The 20810-nt window shown below is 48.1% G+C and overlaps 1 protein-coding gene across 1 annotated transcript in view; it reads right to left on the bottom strand.

The window, feature by feature from the left end:
• Positions 1 to 312: 312 nt before the first annotated feature.
• Positions 313 to 20810, bottom strand: part of Txnrd3 (thioredoxin reductase 3) — a 32466-nt gene continuing 11968 nt past the window's right edge. Inside the window, exons 6-16 of the mRNA XM_055617419.1 lie at positions 19507 to 19626; positions 13908 to 14050; positions 12331 to 12446; positions 10974 to 11199; positions 9851 to 9943; positions 6306 to 6382; positions 5714 to 5870; positions 3449 to 3556; positions 2734 to 2829; positions 1564 to 1698; positions 313 to 1054 (exon numbers count right to left, since the gene is read on the bottom strand). Of these exons, the coding sequence (XP_055473394.1) occupies positions 992 to 1054; positions 1564 to 1698; positions 2734 to 2829; positions 3449 to 3556; positions 5714 to 5870; positions 6306 to 6382; positions 9851 to 9943; positions 10974 to 11199; positions 12331 to 12446; positions 13908 to 14050; positions 19507 to 19626 (1334 nt within the window). The 3' untranslated portion in view covers positions 313 to 991. The remainder of the gene's footprint in view (positions 1055 to 1563; positions 1699 to 2733; positions 2830 to 3448; positions 3557 to 5713; positions 5871 to 6305; positions 6383 to 9850; positions 9944 to 10973; positions 11200 to 12330; positions 12447 to 13907; positions 14051 to 19506; positions 19627 to 20810) is intronic.

Here is a 20810-nt window from a genome sequence, read left to right as displayed (position 1 = left end):
TAGGGAAAGGAGGACAAATGGAGTTTCCCAGCTTGTGCAGGGGCGAGAAGGGGTTGCAGAAAATTGTCACCACAGAACCATATAATCCTATGGCACTCTGATCAAATGGCATGTGACACTCGAGAGTGGGTGGATTCGAAATAGCCCAGTACTAGGCCTTGTGTTCCTCAGAAGAGAAATTTTCCAGAAAGGCCTGCTAGATGCTGCCATGTCTAAGTTCAAATGAAATTCTCAGAGTTACCTGTTCATTTGCTATCCTGTAGTTAGACACACCATGACAAAATCATGTTTAACAAATTAGATAACACAAACTGTAGTAAAATCTTTTTAATAGTGACCTTAAGATTAACATGGAAAAGTGATACAAGGATTTCTCTCTTGCTTGTGATGCTCCGGTAGTCTGGAAACTGTGAGGAGAACGGCTTTAAGTTTCTCACCCTCAGGAGATGTGCAAGAGGTGAGGTGAGTCAGGTTTCTGATGGCATGTTAAATGTACCTTTTAAAGGCTACACAGTGCGCTCAGCCTCCTGCTAACTCGGGAGTTCTGTGTAGCCAACTGCTCTTACATGGCTCCCCACATGCTGCAAATCCATTAAGTGCCGCACTCTAGGCCCACAAGCCTCTTTATAGACAAGTCCACAACTGAAAAATATATCTTCATAGAAACAAGGTGAGGGGTCTGCTTTGGCAACCAGGAAAGGGAGGGTGGGCTCGCTGTGCCATCCAGGACCTCAGTGGGGGAGAAGTCTGACTGACGCGCAGAAGTCGGCCTTGGCTCACCTCTGTGGGTTCCAAGCCAAGGCGTCAAGACTGCAGCGTGGCTGCTGCGTGCCGTCAGCTGAGACTACAGAAGCTGCTGCTGCTGTTCTCCCCTGCCTTCTCATCTCTGTGCCAGGAGAACGCCTGGGACTGGTCCCCCGGTGCCCGACCAGATGTCACGGGCATGGAGTGAAAGTGTGACAGGGGAAACCCAACAACAGCGGGGCTAGCCTCAGCAGCCTTTCTGAGTAATCTCCAGCCCGGAGGACTTTGTGATTTCCAGCGTTGTGAACACCTGTTGGCAAGGGAGAAGACAACATGTGGCAATGTGACTGTTGCTTTACAAGGACGTGCTCCAGCTGCACGGACAGAACACCTTACATTAGGTTGCTAGTATACAATACATGAGCGTCAAAACTCTCTGACAATCCATTTCAGAATTGTTTTAAAGCTAAACTACTTGAAGCCATTCCATCTCACCGTGGGCTAGGGAGTCTCAGGAGACTCTCAGGGCTGGGAAGACAATCAGAGGGTAGAGAGCTGGCAATGCAAGTGCAAGGACCCAAACCCAAGCCTGAAAACCCATGTGGAGTGCACTGGCACATGCTTGTAAAATCTCTGTACCATGGCACAGAGACAGGGGTACTCCTGGACTTGGTGGCCAGCCAGACTAACCTACTGGCAAGCTTCAGACCAGTGTGACACTCTGTCTCCAAAAGAGGTCTAGAAATGAGACACAAGGCTGTCCCCTGGCCTACAACACACACACATACATACACACACACACACTCACATGTTCCTTACCTCACCACATGTGGGGTGGATTCCAATGGTGTCATCAAGTTGCTGCTTTGTGAGCCCACATTTTATTGCAGCTGCAAATCCCTGTGTGATTTCACCAGCATTGGGCCCCAGAAGGTGAAATCCCACCACACGTTCCTTTAACACAGGCACAGAACAGAGAATTCCCATAAGCTCGGGGTCAGAACGGGAGTCTACTCCCTGCAGTCCACAGCTAAAAATACACAGGATCTCCCACGGGAAAGGGGCTGAGCCGAGGAGATCTGCCAGAGGCATCGGTAAACGTGCGGCAAGAACTAAAGCACACTTGAATGTACTAGTGTGCTCAATTTGCCGACCTGTGATGGAGCTCCTGGGTGGGATGTGACTTTTCGGTTACACTGAGACCGGCCACACAAACACACCACATGCGAACTAAGGCCCTGCACTGGAGTAACCCCAAGGCCTGGGGTCTTACTAGGAGGGTTTGTGAGCCCAGTGAGCAGGTGCCTGCTCCTGACACTAAGCAGAGCTCAGGAACGGCTGCTAGATGCTGTCAGAAGGGCAGCGTACAACAGGTGTCCGGGGTAGTGGTCAGCCATAGGCTGTCCTCTGCCAAGCTTTTGTTGTTGTTGTTGTTCATGAAGACAGATGAAAGGAGTGTGTGTAAGAGGGGGACAGAGCCAGGCACAGGAGACATCTCCGCCTGTCGGAGCTCCGTCAACAGCACCTGCCTGTTGACCTGGAGCTTCCCTCTGTGAGGGCCTCTCCTCATCATTCCACAAATGCCATACCATCAGTGAAGCACACAGAAACATGCACCATGCTGGATGGTAGACAAAGTATTAGTGTTCACAGTTCTAGACCATCAGGGTTAAACTGTCCACTCTGGGCAGTGCTGAGCTGGCTGCCTATTCCTAGGCTCACCTCTGCAAACAGCTATGAGCTGGGAGCCTGTTCCTGGGCTCGCCTCTGCAAGCAGCTATGAGCTCGCTCCTGGTCTGATTGCCGTCTTTAATGAAGCCCTAAAAACCCAACTGGCAAGAATCCAAGCTGCATTTTAAAATCACAGTAGGTCAGCAGCCCAGGGTAGAGGGCATGCTTTTGCACAAGTGAGGCCCTATGCCCTATCCCCAGAAAAAATGGAGTAGAATAGAGTAGAGCAAGAACCATAGCATCCAGGCATCTACTTACACAGTCGAATTTGTTGCAGATTATCTTTGCATAACAGGTGTTGTTGTCTCTGCCAGCGACTGTCCACTCAAGAGGCCAGAACAAGGTGTGATACACCTAGCCCAGAAGGAAAAAGTCTGAAATTAGCATCGTATGAAACCTACCCCTCATACGCTCTTTAGTCCCCCTGAGATGACAGGTTGCAGCAGCTCTTGAAACAACAGCATGTCACCTCTGCTTAGCTAAACTCCATTGTCAAGAATTTAGGTTTGTCATCCCAAGGTGCCACACTAGTTCCTGTGTGGGCTGAGGTGACTACTGAGAACCCACCTAGTGTCAACATTCACCCAAACCTAGAGGACCAGAAGGCACAGGGCCGTCCTGTCTTCCGAGATGAAGCACAGCACCTGTGCTACTGAGCCTGCAGAGTCCAGCAGGCCCCGACCCTGCTCAGATAGCCATGTCTCTGGGGCAGCACCTCTGAGTCCCTGCACACAGGAGAACCTTTCATACCTGCATCTCCAAAGCCCTAACTCACACACCTTACTTCCCGCTCGCCACAGCTGCATCCTCTTCATCACTTTGCTAGTGAGACAGTTTAGATTCACTTAACATTCTCCCAAGTAGGAGGATGATTTCTCTAATGTTGGCACAACAGAGACTTGCAGAGTTACAACATACAAAAAAAGGTGGCTTCAAAGACAGATGGGTGATTATAAAGGAAATACGGTCTTACTTCCAGATTCTCTTTTTTATACACTTCGATGGCTCTCTCTTCAGACAGTCCGCAGCAGCCATATTCCAGAGGTGTGAACACTGTGGTTGGGATGTTAACGTAATCGCACTAGAAGAGAAACACACCACACTCCTATGACCAGCTTCCCAGCAAGTTTCTACAATGCAGATTCATAAAAGGCAGTGGGGCTGTGTCAGATCAAAAGGGACTAGGCGGGTATGAGAGCTGATAGAAGACTCGGTGAGTCCATATGCAATGCTGAGCATTTAAGAAAATATGCCCAACACGTATTTATTATTTCATTTTATATATGTGGCTGTTTGCCTGGATGTATGTTTGTACCTGTGTTCCTAGTGCCTACAGAGGACAGAAGAGGGTGTCAGATCCCCTGGAACTAGTTACAGACAGTTGTGAGCCATCATGTGGGTGCTGGGATTTAAACCTGGGTCCTCTGCAAGAGCAGTGTATGCTCTTAACCACTGAGCCAACTCCCCAGCCCTCGTGAATGCATGATTTTGCATGTGTATAGGTGTGTGTATAGATGTGTGTACATACAGGCATATGGGAATATACATGCATGTGGAGGCCTGAGATTCATGTCAGGAGTCATCCTCCATCACCTTTCTACCTTATCAACTGAGGCAGGATCTCTCAGTCAAACTCAGACGTGGTTGATACAACTAGTCTTGTTGGGCCAGTTTGCTCTGGGGATCCCATTTCAGCTCTCCGAGGCTGAAATTACAGGCGGGCTGCCAAACACTGGTTTTGAGGATTCCCAACTCTGATCCTTACGTTTGGTGGCAAGTGTTTAACCACTGTCACATTCCCCACTCTGCTGAATTTCTGCTGAGTTCTCAGGCTCTGAACTGGCCAGAGGGTAACTATCTTTGTATTTAAGCAACACACACTAGAGGCAAATTAGACTGCTGTCTACCACTTTAAAAAAAAAAACTCAGAAAAAAAGAAAAGCGTATTTACTACAGTTATTTCAAAGAGAAGAGCAGGCTGAGCATCACAACTCAAGAGACCTGAGGTAGAGGTTCATGCAGGAGATACCATGTGTCCTTCTAAAAGAAGCTGGGGGACAGATGGCCTTATGTCTCCCCATCGTCACACAGAAGGCCTTATCATGGATTTCTGGGTACCTAGCATCCAACTGTTCCAGCCTCCTTCTACTTGTCCACCCACTGCAACCGCTGCACCTGAAGACACCCCAAGTGCCATATGCACTGTGGGGGGTACAACATACAAGCAGAGCCACCACCCTCCTGCTAGCCCTACCACAGGTCCCCACTTCTACTGACAGAACAGTGTGCTCCTCCCAAGGGTGAGACCCCGTGAGGATGCCATTATTCCCACAAACCTCTCGCTCTTATCTGATGGCACACCTACTAGAAAAGTTTCCTCAGTAGAGTTACCCAGAGTCCACTGCTCTCTTGGCGGAATCCCCCAGATCCCAAGTGTCTCCCTAAGGAACAGCAAGACAGTGGACTTGCAAAAGATGAAAGTGAACTTGCTAGTGAATGTGGCTGACCAAGCAGGCAGTGCAAAAGGCTAGTATACTGATCAGGAGAGCACAGTCTCTATTGTAAGCTGCGGCTGGCCATGCAGGAACCTGTCTCCAGCCTCTCGGATAATTCAGGCATCTTTTCCTACCCTGCAGCAACTGGGCTGCAGCTCTCTGGCACATGATCACATCTCTAAACTGTCACCGGTGCACTGTCTGAGCCTGTGGGACTCAGCCCCAACCTGTTTGGTGAGTCCTGGGGCTAGACCCACAGTAATCACAGGGCAGGCCAAGAATGAAAAAAAAAAAAAAAAAAACCCACAAGATTTATCAACTTTTTAGCCAGTAGTAACTCAACTGCAAATCATCCCTAAGAATCTTTATTTAGAAAATGAGTCAATGAGTGTTATTTGTAGTACTTTTGAAATCCTAATTTTGATCAAGATACTATCTCAGGAATAGGGATATGGTAGAGCTCTTACTTAGTGCTCATGAGACTCAGACTTCACCTCCAAGCACGCACACACACACACACAAAAACACAAACACACAGAAACACAGACATATACACATGTATATACATACACACAAAGACATACATATATACAAAGACAGAGACATACATACCACATATACTCATATATATACAGATACACACAAACACACAGATACACAAAGAACAGACATGCAGATTCACAGAGAGGCTCACAGACATACATGTATACAAGCAAACAGGTCTGCAGTAATAAACAACTTACCTTTTCTGAAGAGGCTCCAAAGAGTCTTCGAGCTAGCAGCTTGCCTGCCTGGATGGCAACAGGAGTGAGCTCTGGTTTGCCATCCAGTATATCCCCGATAGCATAAATATGGGGCACGTTGGTCTGCTCCACATCGTTTACTGGGATTTTGCCATTCCTGGTAGAGGAGGAAGGCGCAGACACTGAGTCCCTGTGTTGCTGAGGACCCCCACAGCCCTGGCACTACGGCATCCAGTGACCTGGAAGTCAGAGACTTAGGCCATGCTTCCTGCAGGTCCGAAGCCTCCACATTCCCCATGATCCCTCTTGGGGCTTCGGAATTTTTCTCTTTTGATCAAAGACATCAAAATTCACTCTAAGTCATCAACAGCGGGAGAACATATTTCTGTGAATATGTTTTTGGATTGCTATTGAATCCATGAGCTTTTTAAGGCCTGTGCTAAGAGTATCTAATCGGCTGATTAAGAGATTGATACAGAGTTGGCATCATACTTGTGGTGAGAAATCTGAGGCATCAGAATGTAATATCTTGGCAATTACCAGTTTTTCAATGGGGTTATGTGCAGTAACAGTGCCACGACCCTACACTTACTTCTCATTGATTTTGACCCCGATCTTCTCCAGCCCTATTTTCCTGGTACAGGAGTCACGACCAATTGCTAACAAAACCTGCATTTAGAGAGGAGACCAGAAGCATGAATTATCCCCATAAGAAAGACAAGGGAGACACCACTGCAGATGCTTGAGGCATGAAAAGGCTAACAGTAAATATTATAAGTAGCCTATACCAGGAACGCTGATGGACTCCTTGAGAGGCATGGCTTAGCTATTGTCTTAGTTTCTTTTCTGTGGCCGTGATAAAAAAAAAAATAGCCCAACAAAAGCCATTTAAAGGAGAAAGGGTTTCTTCTAGCCACAGTTCATGATGGGGGAAGTCAAGGCTTCAAGCTTGTGGCAAGGACAGACCACATCCACAGTCAGGAAACAGACAGTGATGAACACAGGCTACCCAGCTCTCTTTCTTCACATATACAGGCCAAGGTCCCAGCCAGGGAATGGCACAGCCCACAGTGGACGAGTCTTACAATCTCAGTTCACACAAGATAATCCCCAAACAAGCCCAGAGGTCCATCTCCCAGGTGACTCTGGATTCTGTCCGGCACTAACCAGCATACCAAGTTCACACACGGAACCTCGTAAGTACATGAGTTGGATCTCCCCAAACCCACATGTGTCTACACTAGCCCAGAATATCTCAGCCCATGGCAGGATTTGGAGACAGAGAAGGATATGGTGATAATTAAAATGAAACAAGGACACATGGCTATGTCCTTCTTATGGTTTGGATAAAGGCTCTTGTGTTAGGGAGTTGGTCAAAACCTGAGGTGCTCCTGGGAGCTGAAGAGCCTCTGAGATGTGGGGTCTACAGAGTGGAAGTGAGGTCACTAGGAACATACTCTCAAAGGGGATTGTGGGACCTCAGTCCTTTCTCATGCTCTTTTCGCTCACTGCTTCTACTGAGTACTCCAGCCATGTTGTACTGCCTTGCCATAAGCCCAAACCACACACAGGGAAATGTACCAGCAGCCATGCAATGTCTATCCCATCCTTCTGCCCCCTAGTAACAGATACACACAATACCAGTGGCCCTAGAAATGCCATCTAGATATACCATGCCAGGCACTAAGGAGCAAATGCCACAATATGACAGTATGGTATTCAGGACATCTGAAGTCTGTCGTGGCAGAACCACGCAGGCCTGGATGGGGACTGAGAAGGACACGGAGCTTTCTGGAATCGCATCTTCCACTGCTTTAAAGGAGTGCCCTGTGCCAGCACATGTATTGCCCAAAACAATCAACTGTACAATGGGTCTGGTCATCTAGCGGTAAGTTATATATAAGCGACTGTATGCCATTGTGTTGGAGAGCTTAGTTGAAAGGACTAATTCCTAAAAGAAGACATAATAAATCAAAAGTAATTTTTGTCTTAGAGGAGAAAAAAAAAAAAAGACTGTGTCCACACATTCCCCTGTAGAATTTAAACCTAGAAAGTTTTATCAGTAAATTTCACCAAACATAAAAGTCCAATCCTAGTATGACATAAAGAAGATACGTAAGGGAGTAAACACACTATCAATGACTTTCATGAACTAGAATAGCCTTGACTGTTGCCTAAAATGTTTAAGATGCAAAAGGCAAATACAAGTCAGAACCAGGAAGGGCAACACACACAGTTATTGCAACACTCAGGAGACTGAGGCAGGAGGATCACTATGAGTTTGAGACCAGCCTGAACTACATAATAAGTTTAAAGCCAGCATTGACCATTTAATGAGAAACTGACTCTAATAAGCTGACACAAATGTGTACACACACATACATACACACACACACCCGTGTGCACACACACTCATGTACCACCCATGTGTGTCTGCACACACAAACATACACCAACATGACTCATAACGATAGACATTTAAATTCTAAGCAATCAAATTAAAATCACTGAACTGGGCTGATGCCAAGAATCCAGAGCTGGCTGATTAGAAAATCACTCAACACCTTGACAGGTGCTAAAGGAAACCGTTGCTTCCCAATAGCTGCAGAAACCATTACAACTAAACATCTGTGCTTAATTTTAAAATAAAGAACTAAAACAAAAGGAGCAAAAGAAAAAAAAAAAAACACTTGGTGAACAAAAACTAGAGTGTCACCGTCACACACGGTGGAGGGCATCCCACTTTCATGGGAAGCCACTGACGCTTGCCTACTGTAGTAGAGAACAAGATGAGTCACCTGTTGTCACTGCTGCTTATGAACCCCCGCTGGTGTGCTGTCCTAGGTAGCTTGCTGTGGCCGCGATAAAACACTGACCAACCAACTTAGGGAGGAAAGCGTTTGTTTCAACTTAAACTTTCGGGTCATAATCTATCACTCAAGGAAAGCAGGGCAGGAACCATGGAGGAAGGAAGCTGTTCGCTGCTGTTCGCTGGCCTGCTCCCCAGTTCATGTTCAGTCTACTTTCTAATATAACTGAGGACCACCTGCCTAGGGTGAGCTGCCTGGGTGGCACTGCCCACAGTGGGCTGGGCCTCCCCATGTCAATCAGGAAAGCAGCCCCGGACATGCCCGCACACCAGCGTGAGAGGCACTTCCTCAGTTGAGGTTTCTCCTTCCTGGGAGTCTCTAGTCTGAGTCAAGTTAACAAAAACTAACCAGCACTTACAGCAGAGAGGAGACAAAACTGCCCTTATCAGCAAAGAGCATGAATGTGCGCACAGAAAATCCAAAGCAATGCAAGGAAAGGGTTTCAGGTAAGAGTCACACAAGTAAATGAGTAATTTTAAAGCCCCACGAAACTGGCATTTTTATACAGCAACAGCACAGTAAAGGACACAAAGAAACCGTATGTAACCACGTAACACACAAACACCCAGGAACAAACCAGGAGAGGTTCTCATCCCCTAGAGGCCCGCGTGACCTCTGCTGGAGCCACAAAGACCTCAATGCCTGGAATGATTCGTCATGTTCCTGAACCACTGAACACAGCAGACAGCCGCCATCCGAACACCACGTGACCCCAATCAAAGCCACAACAGGCGGAGGTTGGTCTTCCAGCTCGGTTATGCACGTTCTAATTTGCCTGTTTCTCCAACATTTATATTTATTTTTTTAGATTCTTACATAACGCACATGAATAAAGAGTACATAATAATTGCACAGTTTCTATTAAAACGGTAACTAAGAGACCCTCCGGCACCTCAGTGTCTCAGGCTATTCACACTGGTACAAGAGTCAGGAATTGTCTTTGAAAAGAAAAACTTGATGTCTTGGATTTTTTTTTGTTGTTGTTTATAAAATATACTTGACATTTACCAGAAGGATTTCCAAGTACATGTCTGTAAGAAATACCTGATTCTCCAGAACAAGAGACCAGTGGGGTTTGGATGTCAGCTTCCGGATCTTTCTGTACACAGTCACACGGGTGCACACGTCACATCGCTGCACACGAGTGTGGTGGCAGCCCCGCTGCTCACAGTCGTTTCCTCTTACAACCACTAGAAGCGTTAAGCTAGTGTCATTTCCCGCGCCTTGCCCCGGCTCACTCACAGCAGCGCTCACCACTCACGCTCACCGTGTTGTATACGCCTTCAACGATTTCTGATCCGTCAGTGGACTTCGCCACGACTTTCAGCTTGCCGGGTGAGCCTTTCTCCAATTGTTGAACCTAGTGAGGACACATGAGGTGCTGACTCTAACATGGCAGAGAGCAAACTGAGAGAGGACACGCATGTATGAATGTGCTCGCAGTCGGCAAGCACACTTGAGCACTCTTGACCAAGCAGAGGAGGAGAACATGCAGGTTCTACATTTTACAGATGGAATTAAATGGGGGATTCACTAAGTCTGGAGGCAGAAAAAAACAATAAAGCAGGCCTTCCTGGTGTTGGCTTCTAAGTGGTTCCACTTAGTGGGTAGGTCAGAAAGATTAGCGGGGGTCCAAGTGGGACACACATTGCTTAAATGTTATCTAGTTAAATCTGAAGTACTCAAAAGGACTCAAGCAGTGGTGTCTAAGGGGCTTCTCTGAATGAGTGTGGGGTTGAGGGGAGGTACCTCAACAGGAGCTGTTAATCTGAGTGCCATTAGCACCCAATGAAAACTTGAAGCTACAGATCACTCATAGAAAGTACAGGCTAGTGAGGAGCACTGCAAACAAAAACATACGGGCACCAGCGTCTGCCCACTGAGCAGGCTGGATGGGAAGGCACAGGCTGGGGGCCGCATCAGCCAGAACAGAAGCGCTTGGCAGAGGAGACACATCTCTACAGGCAGCAGAAAGGCCCATAATGTGTGGACACAAGTGTGACCACTGGGCTTCCTGAAAAGCATCGCCAAAGGGGGAAGAAGGCGGGGGGGGGGGGGGGACGACAGCTGACTGTGAAACAGGCAAAAATGAGAGGTTGTAAGCAGAGAATGTTTTTAAAGGAAAAAGTGGTGGAGAGCCAGGCAAAAGGCATGGAAGGCTGGTTCGTCTGAGGACGAAAGCTGATGAGAACACAGGACAGGAGACTGAGAATGTGTCAGCCTGGGAAAGGTCAGAGGGAGGGAGCCCCGGGGATAGATACGTTACTTTCAGCACTATGTGAGCTTGTGGGGACTAATTTATCTGATGAAATGAAAGTAAGATGTTTAAATGGCAAAATTTTAAAATGAGTAAGAAAGACAGCAAAAAGGTCCAAGCTGCCCAGACTTGCCGAAACAGGGATGAGTTTCCTTTGGAACTTGACGCCTTGTTGTTCCAAGTAGGATCCCACTTTCTCTGCCATCTCCTGATCAAAGCCTCGAAGAAGGACGGTGCGCACCATAACCGTCACATCTAACCCCAAGCCAGCCAGAAAGCCCGCACACTCCAGACCAACGTAGGAGGCACCTACGACCAAGGTGCGGCCCGGGCAGTACCGCAGAGAGAAAAGGTCATCACTGAAAGACACAAGAGAACAGAGTGCAGGTAGGAATCACAAAACGGGGTTGGTGTGTGCTGGTCTGGTGTTGGAATGGCAATTCGGTGCCTAAGTGGACAGACACCAAGAGAACACAACAGCCTCAGGTCTGCCCGAGAGAACTCAGAGAAGACATGAGCCTTCAAAGTCAAATGACATCACAAGCAAACTACTAAGTGCCCTGGCTGCTCTTACAGAGGATCTAGGCTCAGTTCCCGGCACCCCTGTGGTGGCTCACAGCCAACTGTAACTCCAGTTCCAGGGGATCTGATGCTCTCTTCTGACTTCTGTGGGCACTGCACGCACGGGGTGCACAGAAATACTTGCAAACATCCACAAACACAAAAACAGATGAAATCTTAAAAACGCAGAATGGAAAATCTTCTGTGCTGCAGGGGCACCTCTGTGTGATGTGAACGCGTGCAGTGTATGAGAGAGTGTAGTGCGCATGCGTGGATGTGTGTGGTATACGAGAAATGTATAGTGGGGGTTGTACGTGGGACGTATGTGGGACACGTACAGTGTATGGCGTGTGTTTGAGGTATGTGCAGTGTGTATGACACATGTGGTGTGTGCAGGAAATATGTGTGGTATGTGGTACTGTGGTGTCTAGTGTGCATGGATCTGCACGGTGCACGAGAAATGTGCGGTATGTATGGGATGTGAGGTGCGTGCGGCTATGTGTTTAACCGGACAACAGTGTGATGAAAATGTATTTCCTCTGCTCCACAGTCTGAAGTCCCCGAACAGTCTCTAACTTGACAGCTGGGGAATGCTGGAGTGGACTCACGGCACAGGAAGAGCTGGCTGCCCTGACCACCTGGCTCATCTCTAACATGGAGTCTCGCAGCTGGTCAAGGGTCTGTCTTTGCTTTGGCCTCTTCCGGCAGTTACGTAGAAACAGCCTGATTCTCGTGTGGGTTCTATCAGTGACCTCGCTGCCTGCCTGCTCTGACATCTGTTCACTGTAGTACATTAACTGCGGTTTCTGGTGCTATGTATCGTTTGGTCACAAAAATCAAGTCCTTCGTGAAATGAGACAGGGGACATACAAAATGGGAACGTGAAAGCGCACGATGCAGTAAAGCTGAAATGGTCTATCTCCTCTTACCTGGTAATACAGTATTCCTTATCTCCCTGGATTCCCAAATACCGTGGCCTTTCACCTGTTGCTATGACAAACTTGGAAGCGGTGTAAAAAGTTTCCTGTCCTTTCTTATTGGTTGCCTTGAAAAGAAGGAAAAGAAACTTTGGCACACGCTCTCCTCACCACCCTCGACGCCTCTCATTCAGCAGCTGCGATGTCTGTGCAGAGCCATGTGACTGGCACCAAGCAGACAGCTCAAGTCTGTACAGCACGGTGGCCGCAGCTCCACTGTGGGGCTGGGGTGCTGACTACAGAGCCAGTACAGGGCGGCTTTGCAGAAGGCCTGGAAACAAGAAAAGTACCAAGGAATGACCTCTATCAGGTTGGTGCAGATAAAGGACTGTGATGCATCTTCTTGACTGATGACTGATGTGGGAAGGCTGTGTCACACTTGGCAAGCTTCCTTAAAAAGCTACCTGAGCATGAGCCAGGGAGCAAGGCAGCAAGCAACTCTCCTCCGTGATTCCTGCCTCTGCTCCTGCTTGCACTCCTGTCCTGAACAGCCTGGAGGTGTAAGCCTGGAAGGCAGGCGAGAGCTAAAATTGAAGGCCCTCACACACCACGCCACACATCTTCAGCTAAGGAGGGTTAAACGTTATTTGTGATCGCATAAATGATTCTAAGTACATTTCCAGGTAAGAAATTCCAATGCCAATGATGGCATTTAAACAAATGGAGGCACAAATGGCCGGAAGGCAACAGCTTGAGTCAGGGACTCCTTAGGATGGTCCTGAAGAAGACAAGCATGGGTGGTACAGGGGTGGGAAGAAACTCTGAGCTTGAACTGTAGGGGAGATGAGGTCTCAGCAGATGCTGGGTGGGGCAGGGCAGCTCAACCACCTACCTGTCAGGCCTCTGACAAGCTGAGAAACAGACTACCTTCAGTTGTTAGAGTCTGGAGAGTCTGAAGGGACAACTTCAAGTTCATCAGCCCTCACTGGTCTCAGCCAGTCTAACTGACTACAAAAGAACCTAAGACCACCTCATGCTGTGTTTGCAAAGAAAAAAAAAGTACAAGACACTCCAGATGTTGAGGGTGATGGCTGATGGCACAGGGATCCACTGGGGACAATGGCTGACATCTTCCCTAACTTCAGTGTGAAACCTTCTGTGGTCATCCAAATGAGCTCGTTTGCTTACAGAGATTTGATGGTATATAAACATCATATAAGTAGCCACATAAAGCAGCCCCTGTGAACACTGCAGACTGTAGCTTATGTTTGCATTTTTCAAAAGTTCCCCGCTGCTGAAATACTTACTTTCAGTTTTTTTGCACTTCAAGCTGTTTCAATATTTTGAGTAACAGTGAGATGAAAGGCAAACAATACCTTTAAATTAAAAATTCTTCAAAATGCACATGCTACAATTTAACTTGACATGTAATCAACGCACAATGGTGCGAAAAGCACATATGTGAGGCCACATGTTGTGTGGCCCTCCAGCTGCAGTCCCTAGAGTGCAACACAGCATTTTAATTTCAGGGCAAGGCCACAGTCAATGACAGCGAAGGAAAATGATGAAGCGGGGAGGCCACACGCTACCTTTATCTTATGCGGCCCCACAAACTCGCCGTAGGCATTGATGTAGGCCACGCCTTTCTCCCGAAGGGCCAGCCTGTAGCCCCAGTTCAAGGAGCTAATATGATTCTGGATCGCTTCAGTCATGGTCTCCCAGTCATGTTTCACTGGAAAATAACCAGAGTAAAAGTACACAGTGAGGCTTTATTGCTAGTGTTTCATTTTTGAAACAGTATTTCTCTGCAGCCCAGGCTGCTCTTGAACTCGTGATCCTCCTGCCTCCTGGGATTATGTGCAGACCACCACACCCAGATTATACATGACCACACATGAGCCATGCCACTGTTTTAAAGACCAAGAACATGGGGCAGTTTAATCTTTCCTACACCTGCTATGCTTTCCTCTTCTTTGCATTTTTGCATTACAAAGTATAGGAAAACAGAGTTCTGAGAGAAAAAAAAAAAAAAAGGAAAAAAGCCACAAAGAGGTACACACCCTCCGTGGCGATGCCCACCAAGCAAGGGAAGGCCACTCAGTCACAGGGAACACCTCCCAGAAACCACTCTTACACCGTGAGGCATGGGTAGGGAGGCCTCAGGTTGAGACAGATGAGGAAAGCCATCGCTCCCAGGGAATGGGCAGATGGTGTGCACTGTACAGCCCTGTTTAAGTCACAGTGTGGGAAAGAAGTTCGCAATATACGCTCTGCCATTCTCCTATAGATGAACAAAGAGGTTGGGAGATGGGTAGTCTGGCTTCCTCCTTGGCAGCTGCTCAGAAGCTCTCTTGTGCCCTGGCTGCCTTAAGCAAGGACAAACAGCCACAGGACAACCTTATGCCATCACCAGCCATTCTGAATACTCTACAGACACCTTAAAGAAAGTGCTCCATAATCACGGCTGCTTGCTCGCTCCTGAAGGGGCAGCCCCATCCAAGGCTCACTCTAACAGTCTACACTGGGTTTTCTGCTGTCACGAGCCTTGGTGAACACTTGATAACTCTGCAGCCACTCTCGCAGGCCAGAGTGGGCATTCTTCCTCTGATGACCCAGCAGAGACTGCTGTGCTTGGTGCTAAAAATGACAGTAATGTGATTATGACTGATGCAAACAGAAACCTGCTTTTGCAGGTTTGCCTTGGGGGTAGCAATGCCCCTCCTCTGGCCACAGAGAGTGCTGCTCTAGCTCAGTGAATCAGCAGGGAAAGCTCTCCTGCACTGCCTCCCCTAGGGCTGCAATATTAGGTCAAGTAAAACACTTATCTGGAGGTGTCTTCCTTGCTTATTTTTAGTAAAGCAGGCTGAGCTGAAAACAGCAGCAGGGATGGCAGACTGTGGATGGCACAGCCACTGCCATAACAGCTGCAGCAGAGGTGTGGAGAGCAGCCAGCAGGCAGGCCAGGGGAGGGAGCCATGTTCCTACAGAGGCCTTGGCAGCAATGGAGGAAGGGCTGCTCAGGATGGAGCAGACAACTAGAGGCCCAGCCCGGAAGCCAAGGTTGGGGCTGTGGAAACCACCAGAGCTCTTGACAAGGGACAGAGGTGGCGATGACTCCTGAAGAGTCAGAACTGTGTGAGCTGCAGATGAAAGCTGCCTGCAGAGCTGTGAGCTGCAGCAACCATCCCAGCTGCAACACTCAGCCCGCCTAGAGCTGGGGAATCCCCACTTCCTAAGCTTAGCAAGAGATCCATCCCTCCCTGTTCCTGATGCTGTACAGAAACTTAACACTAGAGGGCGCCATGTGCTGTCACTCGATCCTGTCTGAAGCCACAGCCTGCTGCTCTACCACAATGCAACACTCCGATCCTTTCCTTTCTTTTTTTTTTTTTTATTTAACATCTACATTTATTTTTATTTTATTTTATTTTTCTTTTTAGTTACATTTTGTTAACTCTGTGTCCCAGCTGTATCCCGCTCCCTCATTTCCTCCCCAACCCCACACTCCCTCCCTGGTCTCCTCCCTGCCCCTTTCCAAGTCCCCTGATAGGGGAGGACACTGACACTCAACCAAGGACCATCTATGGATACAACCTAGAACTTCTGCTCGGATGTGGCCTGTGGTAGCTCAGTAACCAAGTAGTTTTCCAAAGTAAGGGGAACATGGACTATTTCTAACAGGATCTCAAGGGCAGGCTGTTTGACACACACCCCCCCCAGGGGAGGAGCAGTCTGTTAGGCCACAGAGGAGGACTTTGCAGCCAGCCCTGAAGATACCTTTCCTTTCTTTATAATAAATGGGGCTTGAATTCAGAGTTGCCTTTCATCTTACAATACTGACCAGTTCTTTCTGACACAAGCTGGGATTCAACTGCTGGGCCTTTCCTCCACCTCTGCCTCTTCTCAGTAGAACTACATCTTGTCTATAGATGCTGAGTCCAGAAGCTCACACCTGCCTCTGTGTAGCTCCACATTTATAAGACACAGGGCCTGTCTGGGGAATCTAGTCATAACTTCATAAGAGTCCAGAAAACAAAACAGCAACAGAGGAATGGGGTCCCCCTCTCTGCCTGTCTCTGTCTCTGCCCTCCCTCTCTCAGAAAGCCCCTCCTCAGGACCCAGCACAGTGTGGCCATCAGGCCTTCCTGTGGCACCAGGTGAGAGGAACACTAGGATTTTGCAGCCTGGAAACATTGCTTTGTACACCCTCATGATGCATGTTCTCCATTTCTGCAAACCCCACCCCTAAAGACCTTCTATTCCAGCCCTCTGAGAACTCTGCTTGCAGGGGCCCTGTCCATTTTCTTAACAAGCCAAACGACCTTCACTGTAAAAAGAAGGGTCCTGAGCATGCTGTACATGAGCCTGCATGTCCTGTGCATAGCCAGGATCCCAGATCCCCTGGGCTTTCCTGGGAGACTGGGGCCTGGCTGCCGTTCATCCTGTGTCTGTTCCATCATGCAAATCGGATGAGGAGAGTCGCCCTCTGTTCTGGGAAAGCTCAGCTAGTCTCACAAGTTTATTTTCAATATAAACTTTAAAATGATCACTTCTGGGCTTTCAAGAGGGGAAGTGAAGCCTCAAATTGTGCTGGGTCTGCATAGTCATGAGCTAATCTTGAGACACATCCTCTTCATAATATTGAGACAACCCCTCTAATTCAGAACATTTTTTGGTGCGCACTAACAGTCTTCCATGTACACCGTTAACACTGCTCCAAGGCATCTCATCATTTTTGTCATTTTTCACTATATTTTTAGCTTGTTATGGCTGGCAAGTAAGAAATGTAATTTTCACACTAACTGAACTAATTAATTCTAATATTGCTAAGCTCAATCTTTTATATGTTCTAGATACATCACATCATAAAATTAGACCCTCCCACTAACCCTTTCCAAGCACGTGTCCTTTCTTTCCTGTCCAATTTCCTTACACACTGGCCAAGGGCACTACAGCCATGCACAGGTGGCTCTGGGTATTACAGCCTTGTACTGGGCAACTGGACACTGTGGCCATGCACTGGGTGACTGGACACTGTGGCCATGCACTGGGCAGCTTGAACTCATATTTAACACAGACTCAAGCTGTTCATTAAGTCCCTGCTTTGCACTCTTTACCCTGAAAAAGAAATGTCTTTTGTTAGCCTTGTTGATAGTTTGAAAAGCCCTGCAGCTGTGAGATGTTTATCAAATACCTTCAGGTCACCATGCAGTTCCTAGGGGTTGCCACGTGCTTCCCTCACTCAGGTACCTCTGCTTACCTACTGTGAGCCTTCACGAATTCCTGTTACCCAAGTCACCGCTATGGGCTGCAATTTCCTGTTTTTAGATTCACTTGGTATCATAGTTACTTCAGCCTCAACTTTTCTTGAGTCTTAAAATATACCAGCCTCCCGTTTCCTAGTCTTGTCAATCTTTGTCTATCCCCAGTCCCTACGTTATCACCACATGCTCTGGCTCTGCTTCACAGCTCTTGCTTAGCTTTCTCTCCAGACGACCCTTCCCCTGAGTGCTAACCTTCTAGCTGCTTTCAGTGGAATGTGAAGCAACATAAAGATTCACGAAGAAGGAGCACTCTTAAGTACAGAAATCCTACCCTAAAACCAGCCCACCAAGTAGAGAGGCTTGATTCCATCTACAGCTGGAGCTCCTACATTAGTGCTCTCCAGTGAGTCAACTGGTGAAATGGGTCTAATCTCAACTGACTGTCCCACACCCAGCTACTAACAGAGTCACACTCAGCTACTGGGTGAGCTACACTCATCCATTAACTGAGCTACACTCACCCATTAACTGAGCTACACTCAGCTATTAACTGAGCCTGCCTCATGCTGTCAATCTAGTGAGCCACAGCCCACGCCCCGTGAGCTACCCGACACCTGCCTCTCTCCTCCAGCTTAGGTGAATCTGCTAGTTCTACAGCTGTCAGTCACCTGAAATACTCTAGACAGGCACTGCCCACATCTGCATCAAAGTCTCTGGAGAAAAACAACTCATTCGTGATTTTTAAAACCTCCACACAGTCTTCTGACAGAGAGAGGCACCAAGAAGACCCTCCACCTCTGTGTGTAGCTGGCCACCATATCCAGTCACATCTGCATATCAGCCTCCCTGAACCTACCTCCCATTCTCAACCTTGACACATTTGTTCAGGGCAGTGGCATTGCTTGCTCCAGCTCTCCCTCCTCTTCCCCTTTCTAGGTTCCTTGGTGCTTCAGGAGGGATCTGGACTCTCAGCTTCAGTGTGGACCTCTCTCCTGCCTGAGCTCAACCCCCATCACCTCTAGGGTAAAACAACTAACTCTCTATGCTCACTTCTTCCATCATCTTCACCGGAATCCCATACACTGCATTTTTTTCACATCAGCAGTTTTCGTCAGCCTGCTCCTGGTCCTAATGTCTCCTCCTCTGTGGCTTTCACAATGCAGCTTGAACTGGGTATGGTGGTTCATGCCTGTTGCCCCAGCTACTCAGGAAGTCAAGGTACTCTTACCACTTGAGCTTAGGAATTCAAATCCCACCTGGGGAACATGGTGAGCAAGACATTGCCTCAAAATAAAAAGGGGAAGCCAGGCATGGTGATGGCACACACCTGTAATCCCAGTACTTGGGGAGGCAGAGGCAGGTGGATCTCTGTGAGTTTGAACCCAGCCTGTTCTACAAAGTGAGTCCAGGATAGCCAAGGCTATAGAGAAACCCTGTCTCGGATTAAAAAAAGGGGGGGGGGGGGCAGAGTGGCTAACATAACAGATGTCAAAGGGCTACTTTGTCTTCACAGTTTTCTTGGTGCTCTTCTGATGCTGCAGGGGCATCAGGTACCCAGCAAGAACTCTGCAGACCTGGTGCTGCCTCAGAGCACGGCAGAGCTCAGACAGCAAACAGGAATGGGACTCAGCCAAGACGAGTATCCCAGATTCGACACCATCACCACCACCACAAACTTTCCTTCTATTTTCTTCACACTGGAAGAAAGTCCGAATATGGCCATCACTGCCTCCCACCTTCTGCTGAGGAGCTGGACTTGGTCAAGCTTTGTCTCTGGGCCTAAGTGTCAGGACAGCAGCCAAATTGCAGCCTTGGCAGCTGGCAGGCAGAGTGGACATGCCTAAGGAATGCTGACTGAGAGGAGTCAGAAGCAACTGCAGAGTCATGGACTGAGCGTGTAGGGGGTTCTCCAGCCCCCACTCACCCTGCTGGTTACAGTCCCAGCCGTATTTCCTCGAGTCCTTCAAGGCCTGCCCCAGGAGGGCGGCCTGGTGCATCAGCTTCTTAGGAATGCAGCCCACATTCACACACGTGCCGCCAAGGCCTAAAAGAAAGCAACAAGTCAGCGTTCCCCATGTGGCAAGTGTGCTTGCATGAGACTTCTCACAGCACTGTGGTGTTATTAAAACGTGTAGGACAGATAAGCTCAAGCAGTGGCAGGGACAAACTTCATCCTCTAAGTGAGGCACAAATGGTTAAGTTGACTATCTAACCTGTAATCTGTGGTGAAGACCCAGTACTGAGCAAAAATTAGGGTCTATATGAAGAGCTCTGAAGATGCCACAGCTTTCACTTGTGTCTGATGCTCAAAGGATGAGAGCCACCCTAGCTAATGAGTAAGCACTGCACCACACTAGACATTAGCTTCCAGCCTGTCTCTAACTCTCCCTCCTCTAAGCCAACCGTCAGGCCTCGCAAGCTGCCTGGTGGCTTCTACTCTGAATGTGAACCACACAGAACAGGCCAGGCCCATGTGCCCCTTGGCAGGACCCACGTAAGGAACTCTTAGCTGCAGTCTCTTCCAGTGCACAGATTAGCAGGATCACTCCTGCATGGGAGAGAAGGAAAAACAAGAAAGAGGCAGGAGGAGGGAAAAGGCCAAGAGTATATACCCAGACAAGTCAAAGAACGAGCAAGCCACACTGCTGCCTCCTGGGAATTCTAGGCTAAAGCCTTTGCATTAGCTTGAATTCCAAACGATGTCTTTTTTCATACTTTACTTATCATGTTTCTGGGTGGAACAAGAAAGCAAAGTCAGGCTGGACACAGAGTCCATAGAGCAACGATGACACAGTTTAGACAGAAGAGTAAGAAAAAACAGAGTAGTAGCCAAAGCCAGCAATAGCAGTGACCATGAGAAGAGGCAAGGAGCCAGAGTGAGTACCAGGACCCAGGGACAATGGCATCAACCATATGTGGCTTTCCAGATGATGACGCCTACTATGCCAGGACCCTAGCTTCCCTTCCCTATCCCCTTACTGCTCCAATCTGACAAAGCCTCATCTGAAATCAGAGAAACAGAGCTGACCATCTGTCAGGCTTGTGGGCCAGTGCAGACCAGAGACAAAAGGATGCATTGGAAGCATAAATGAACATTCCACACAAAATCTGTATGTTCTGTTTTATTTCAAAGAATAAGAAAAAAAAAAAAAAAAATCACATGGCAAGGTGAGCAATCTCCCCCGCAAGTACACAGCAGAGGTCCAGGGCTTCTCACACAACCAAAGG

The sequence above is a fragment of the Psammomys obesus genome, unplaced genomic scaffold (assembly GCF_907164565.1).
Source record: "Psammomys obesus unplaced genomic scaffold, mPsaObe1.curated_primary_1811, whole genome shotgun sequence".
NCBI classification, from domain to species: Eukaryota; Metazoa; Chordata; class Mammalia; order Rodentia; family Muridae; genus Psammomys; species Psammomys obesus.
This window is presented reverse-complemented; position numbering and strand designations above follow the sequence as displayed.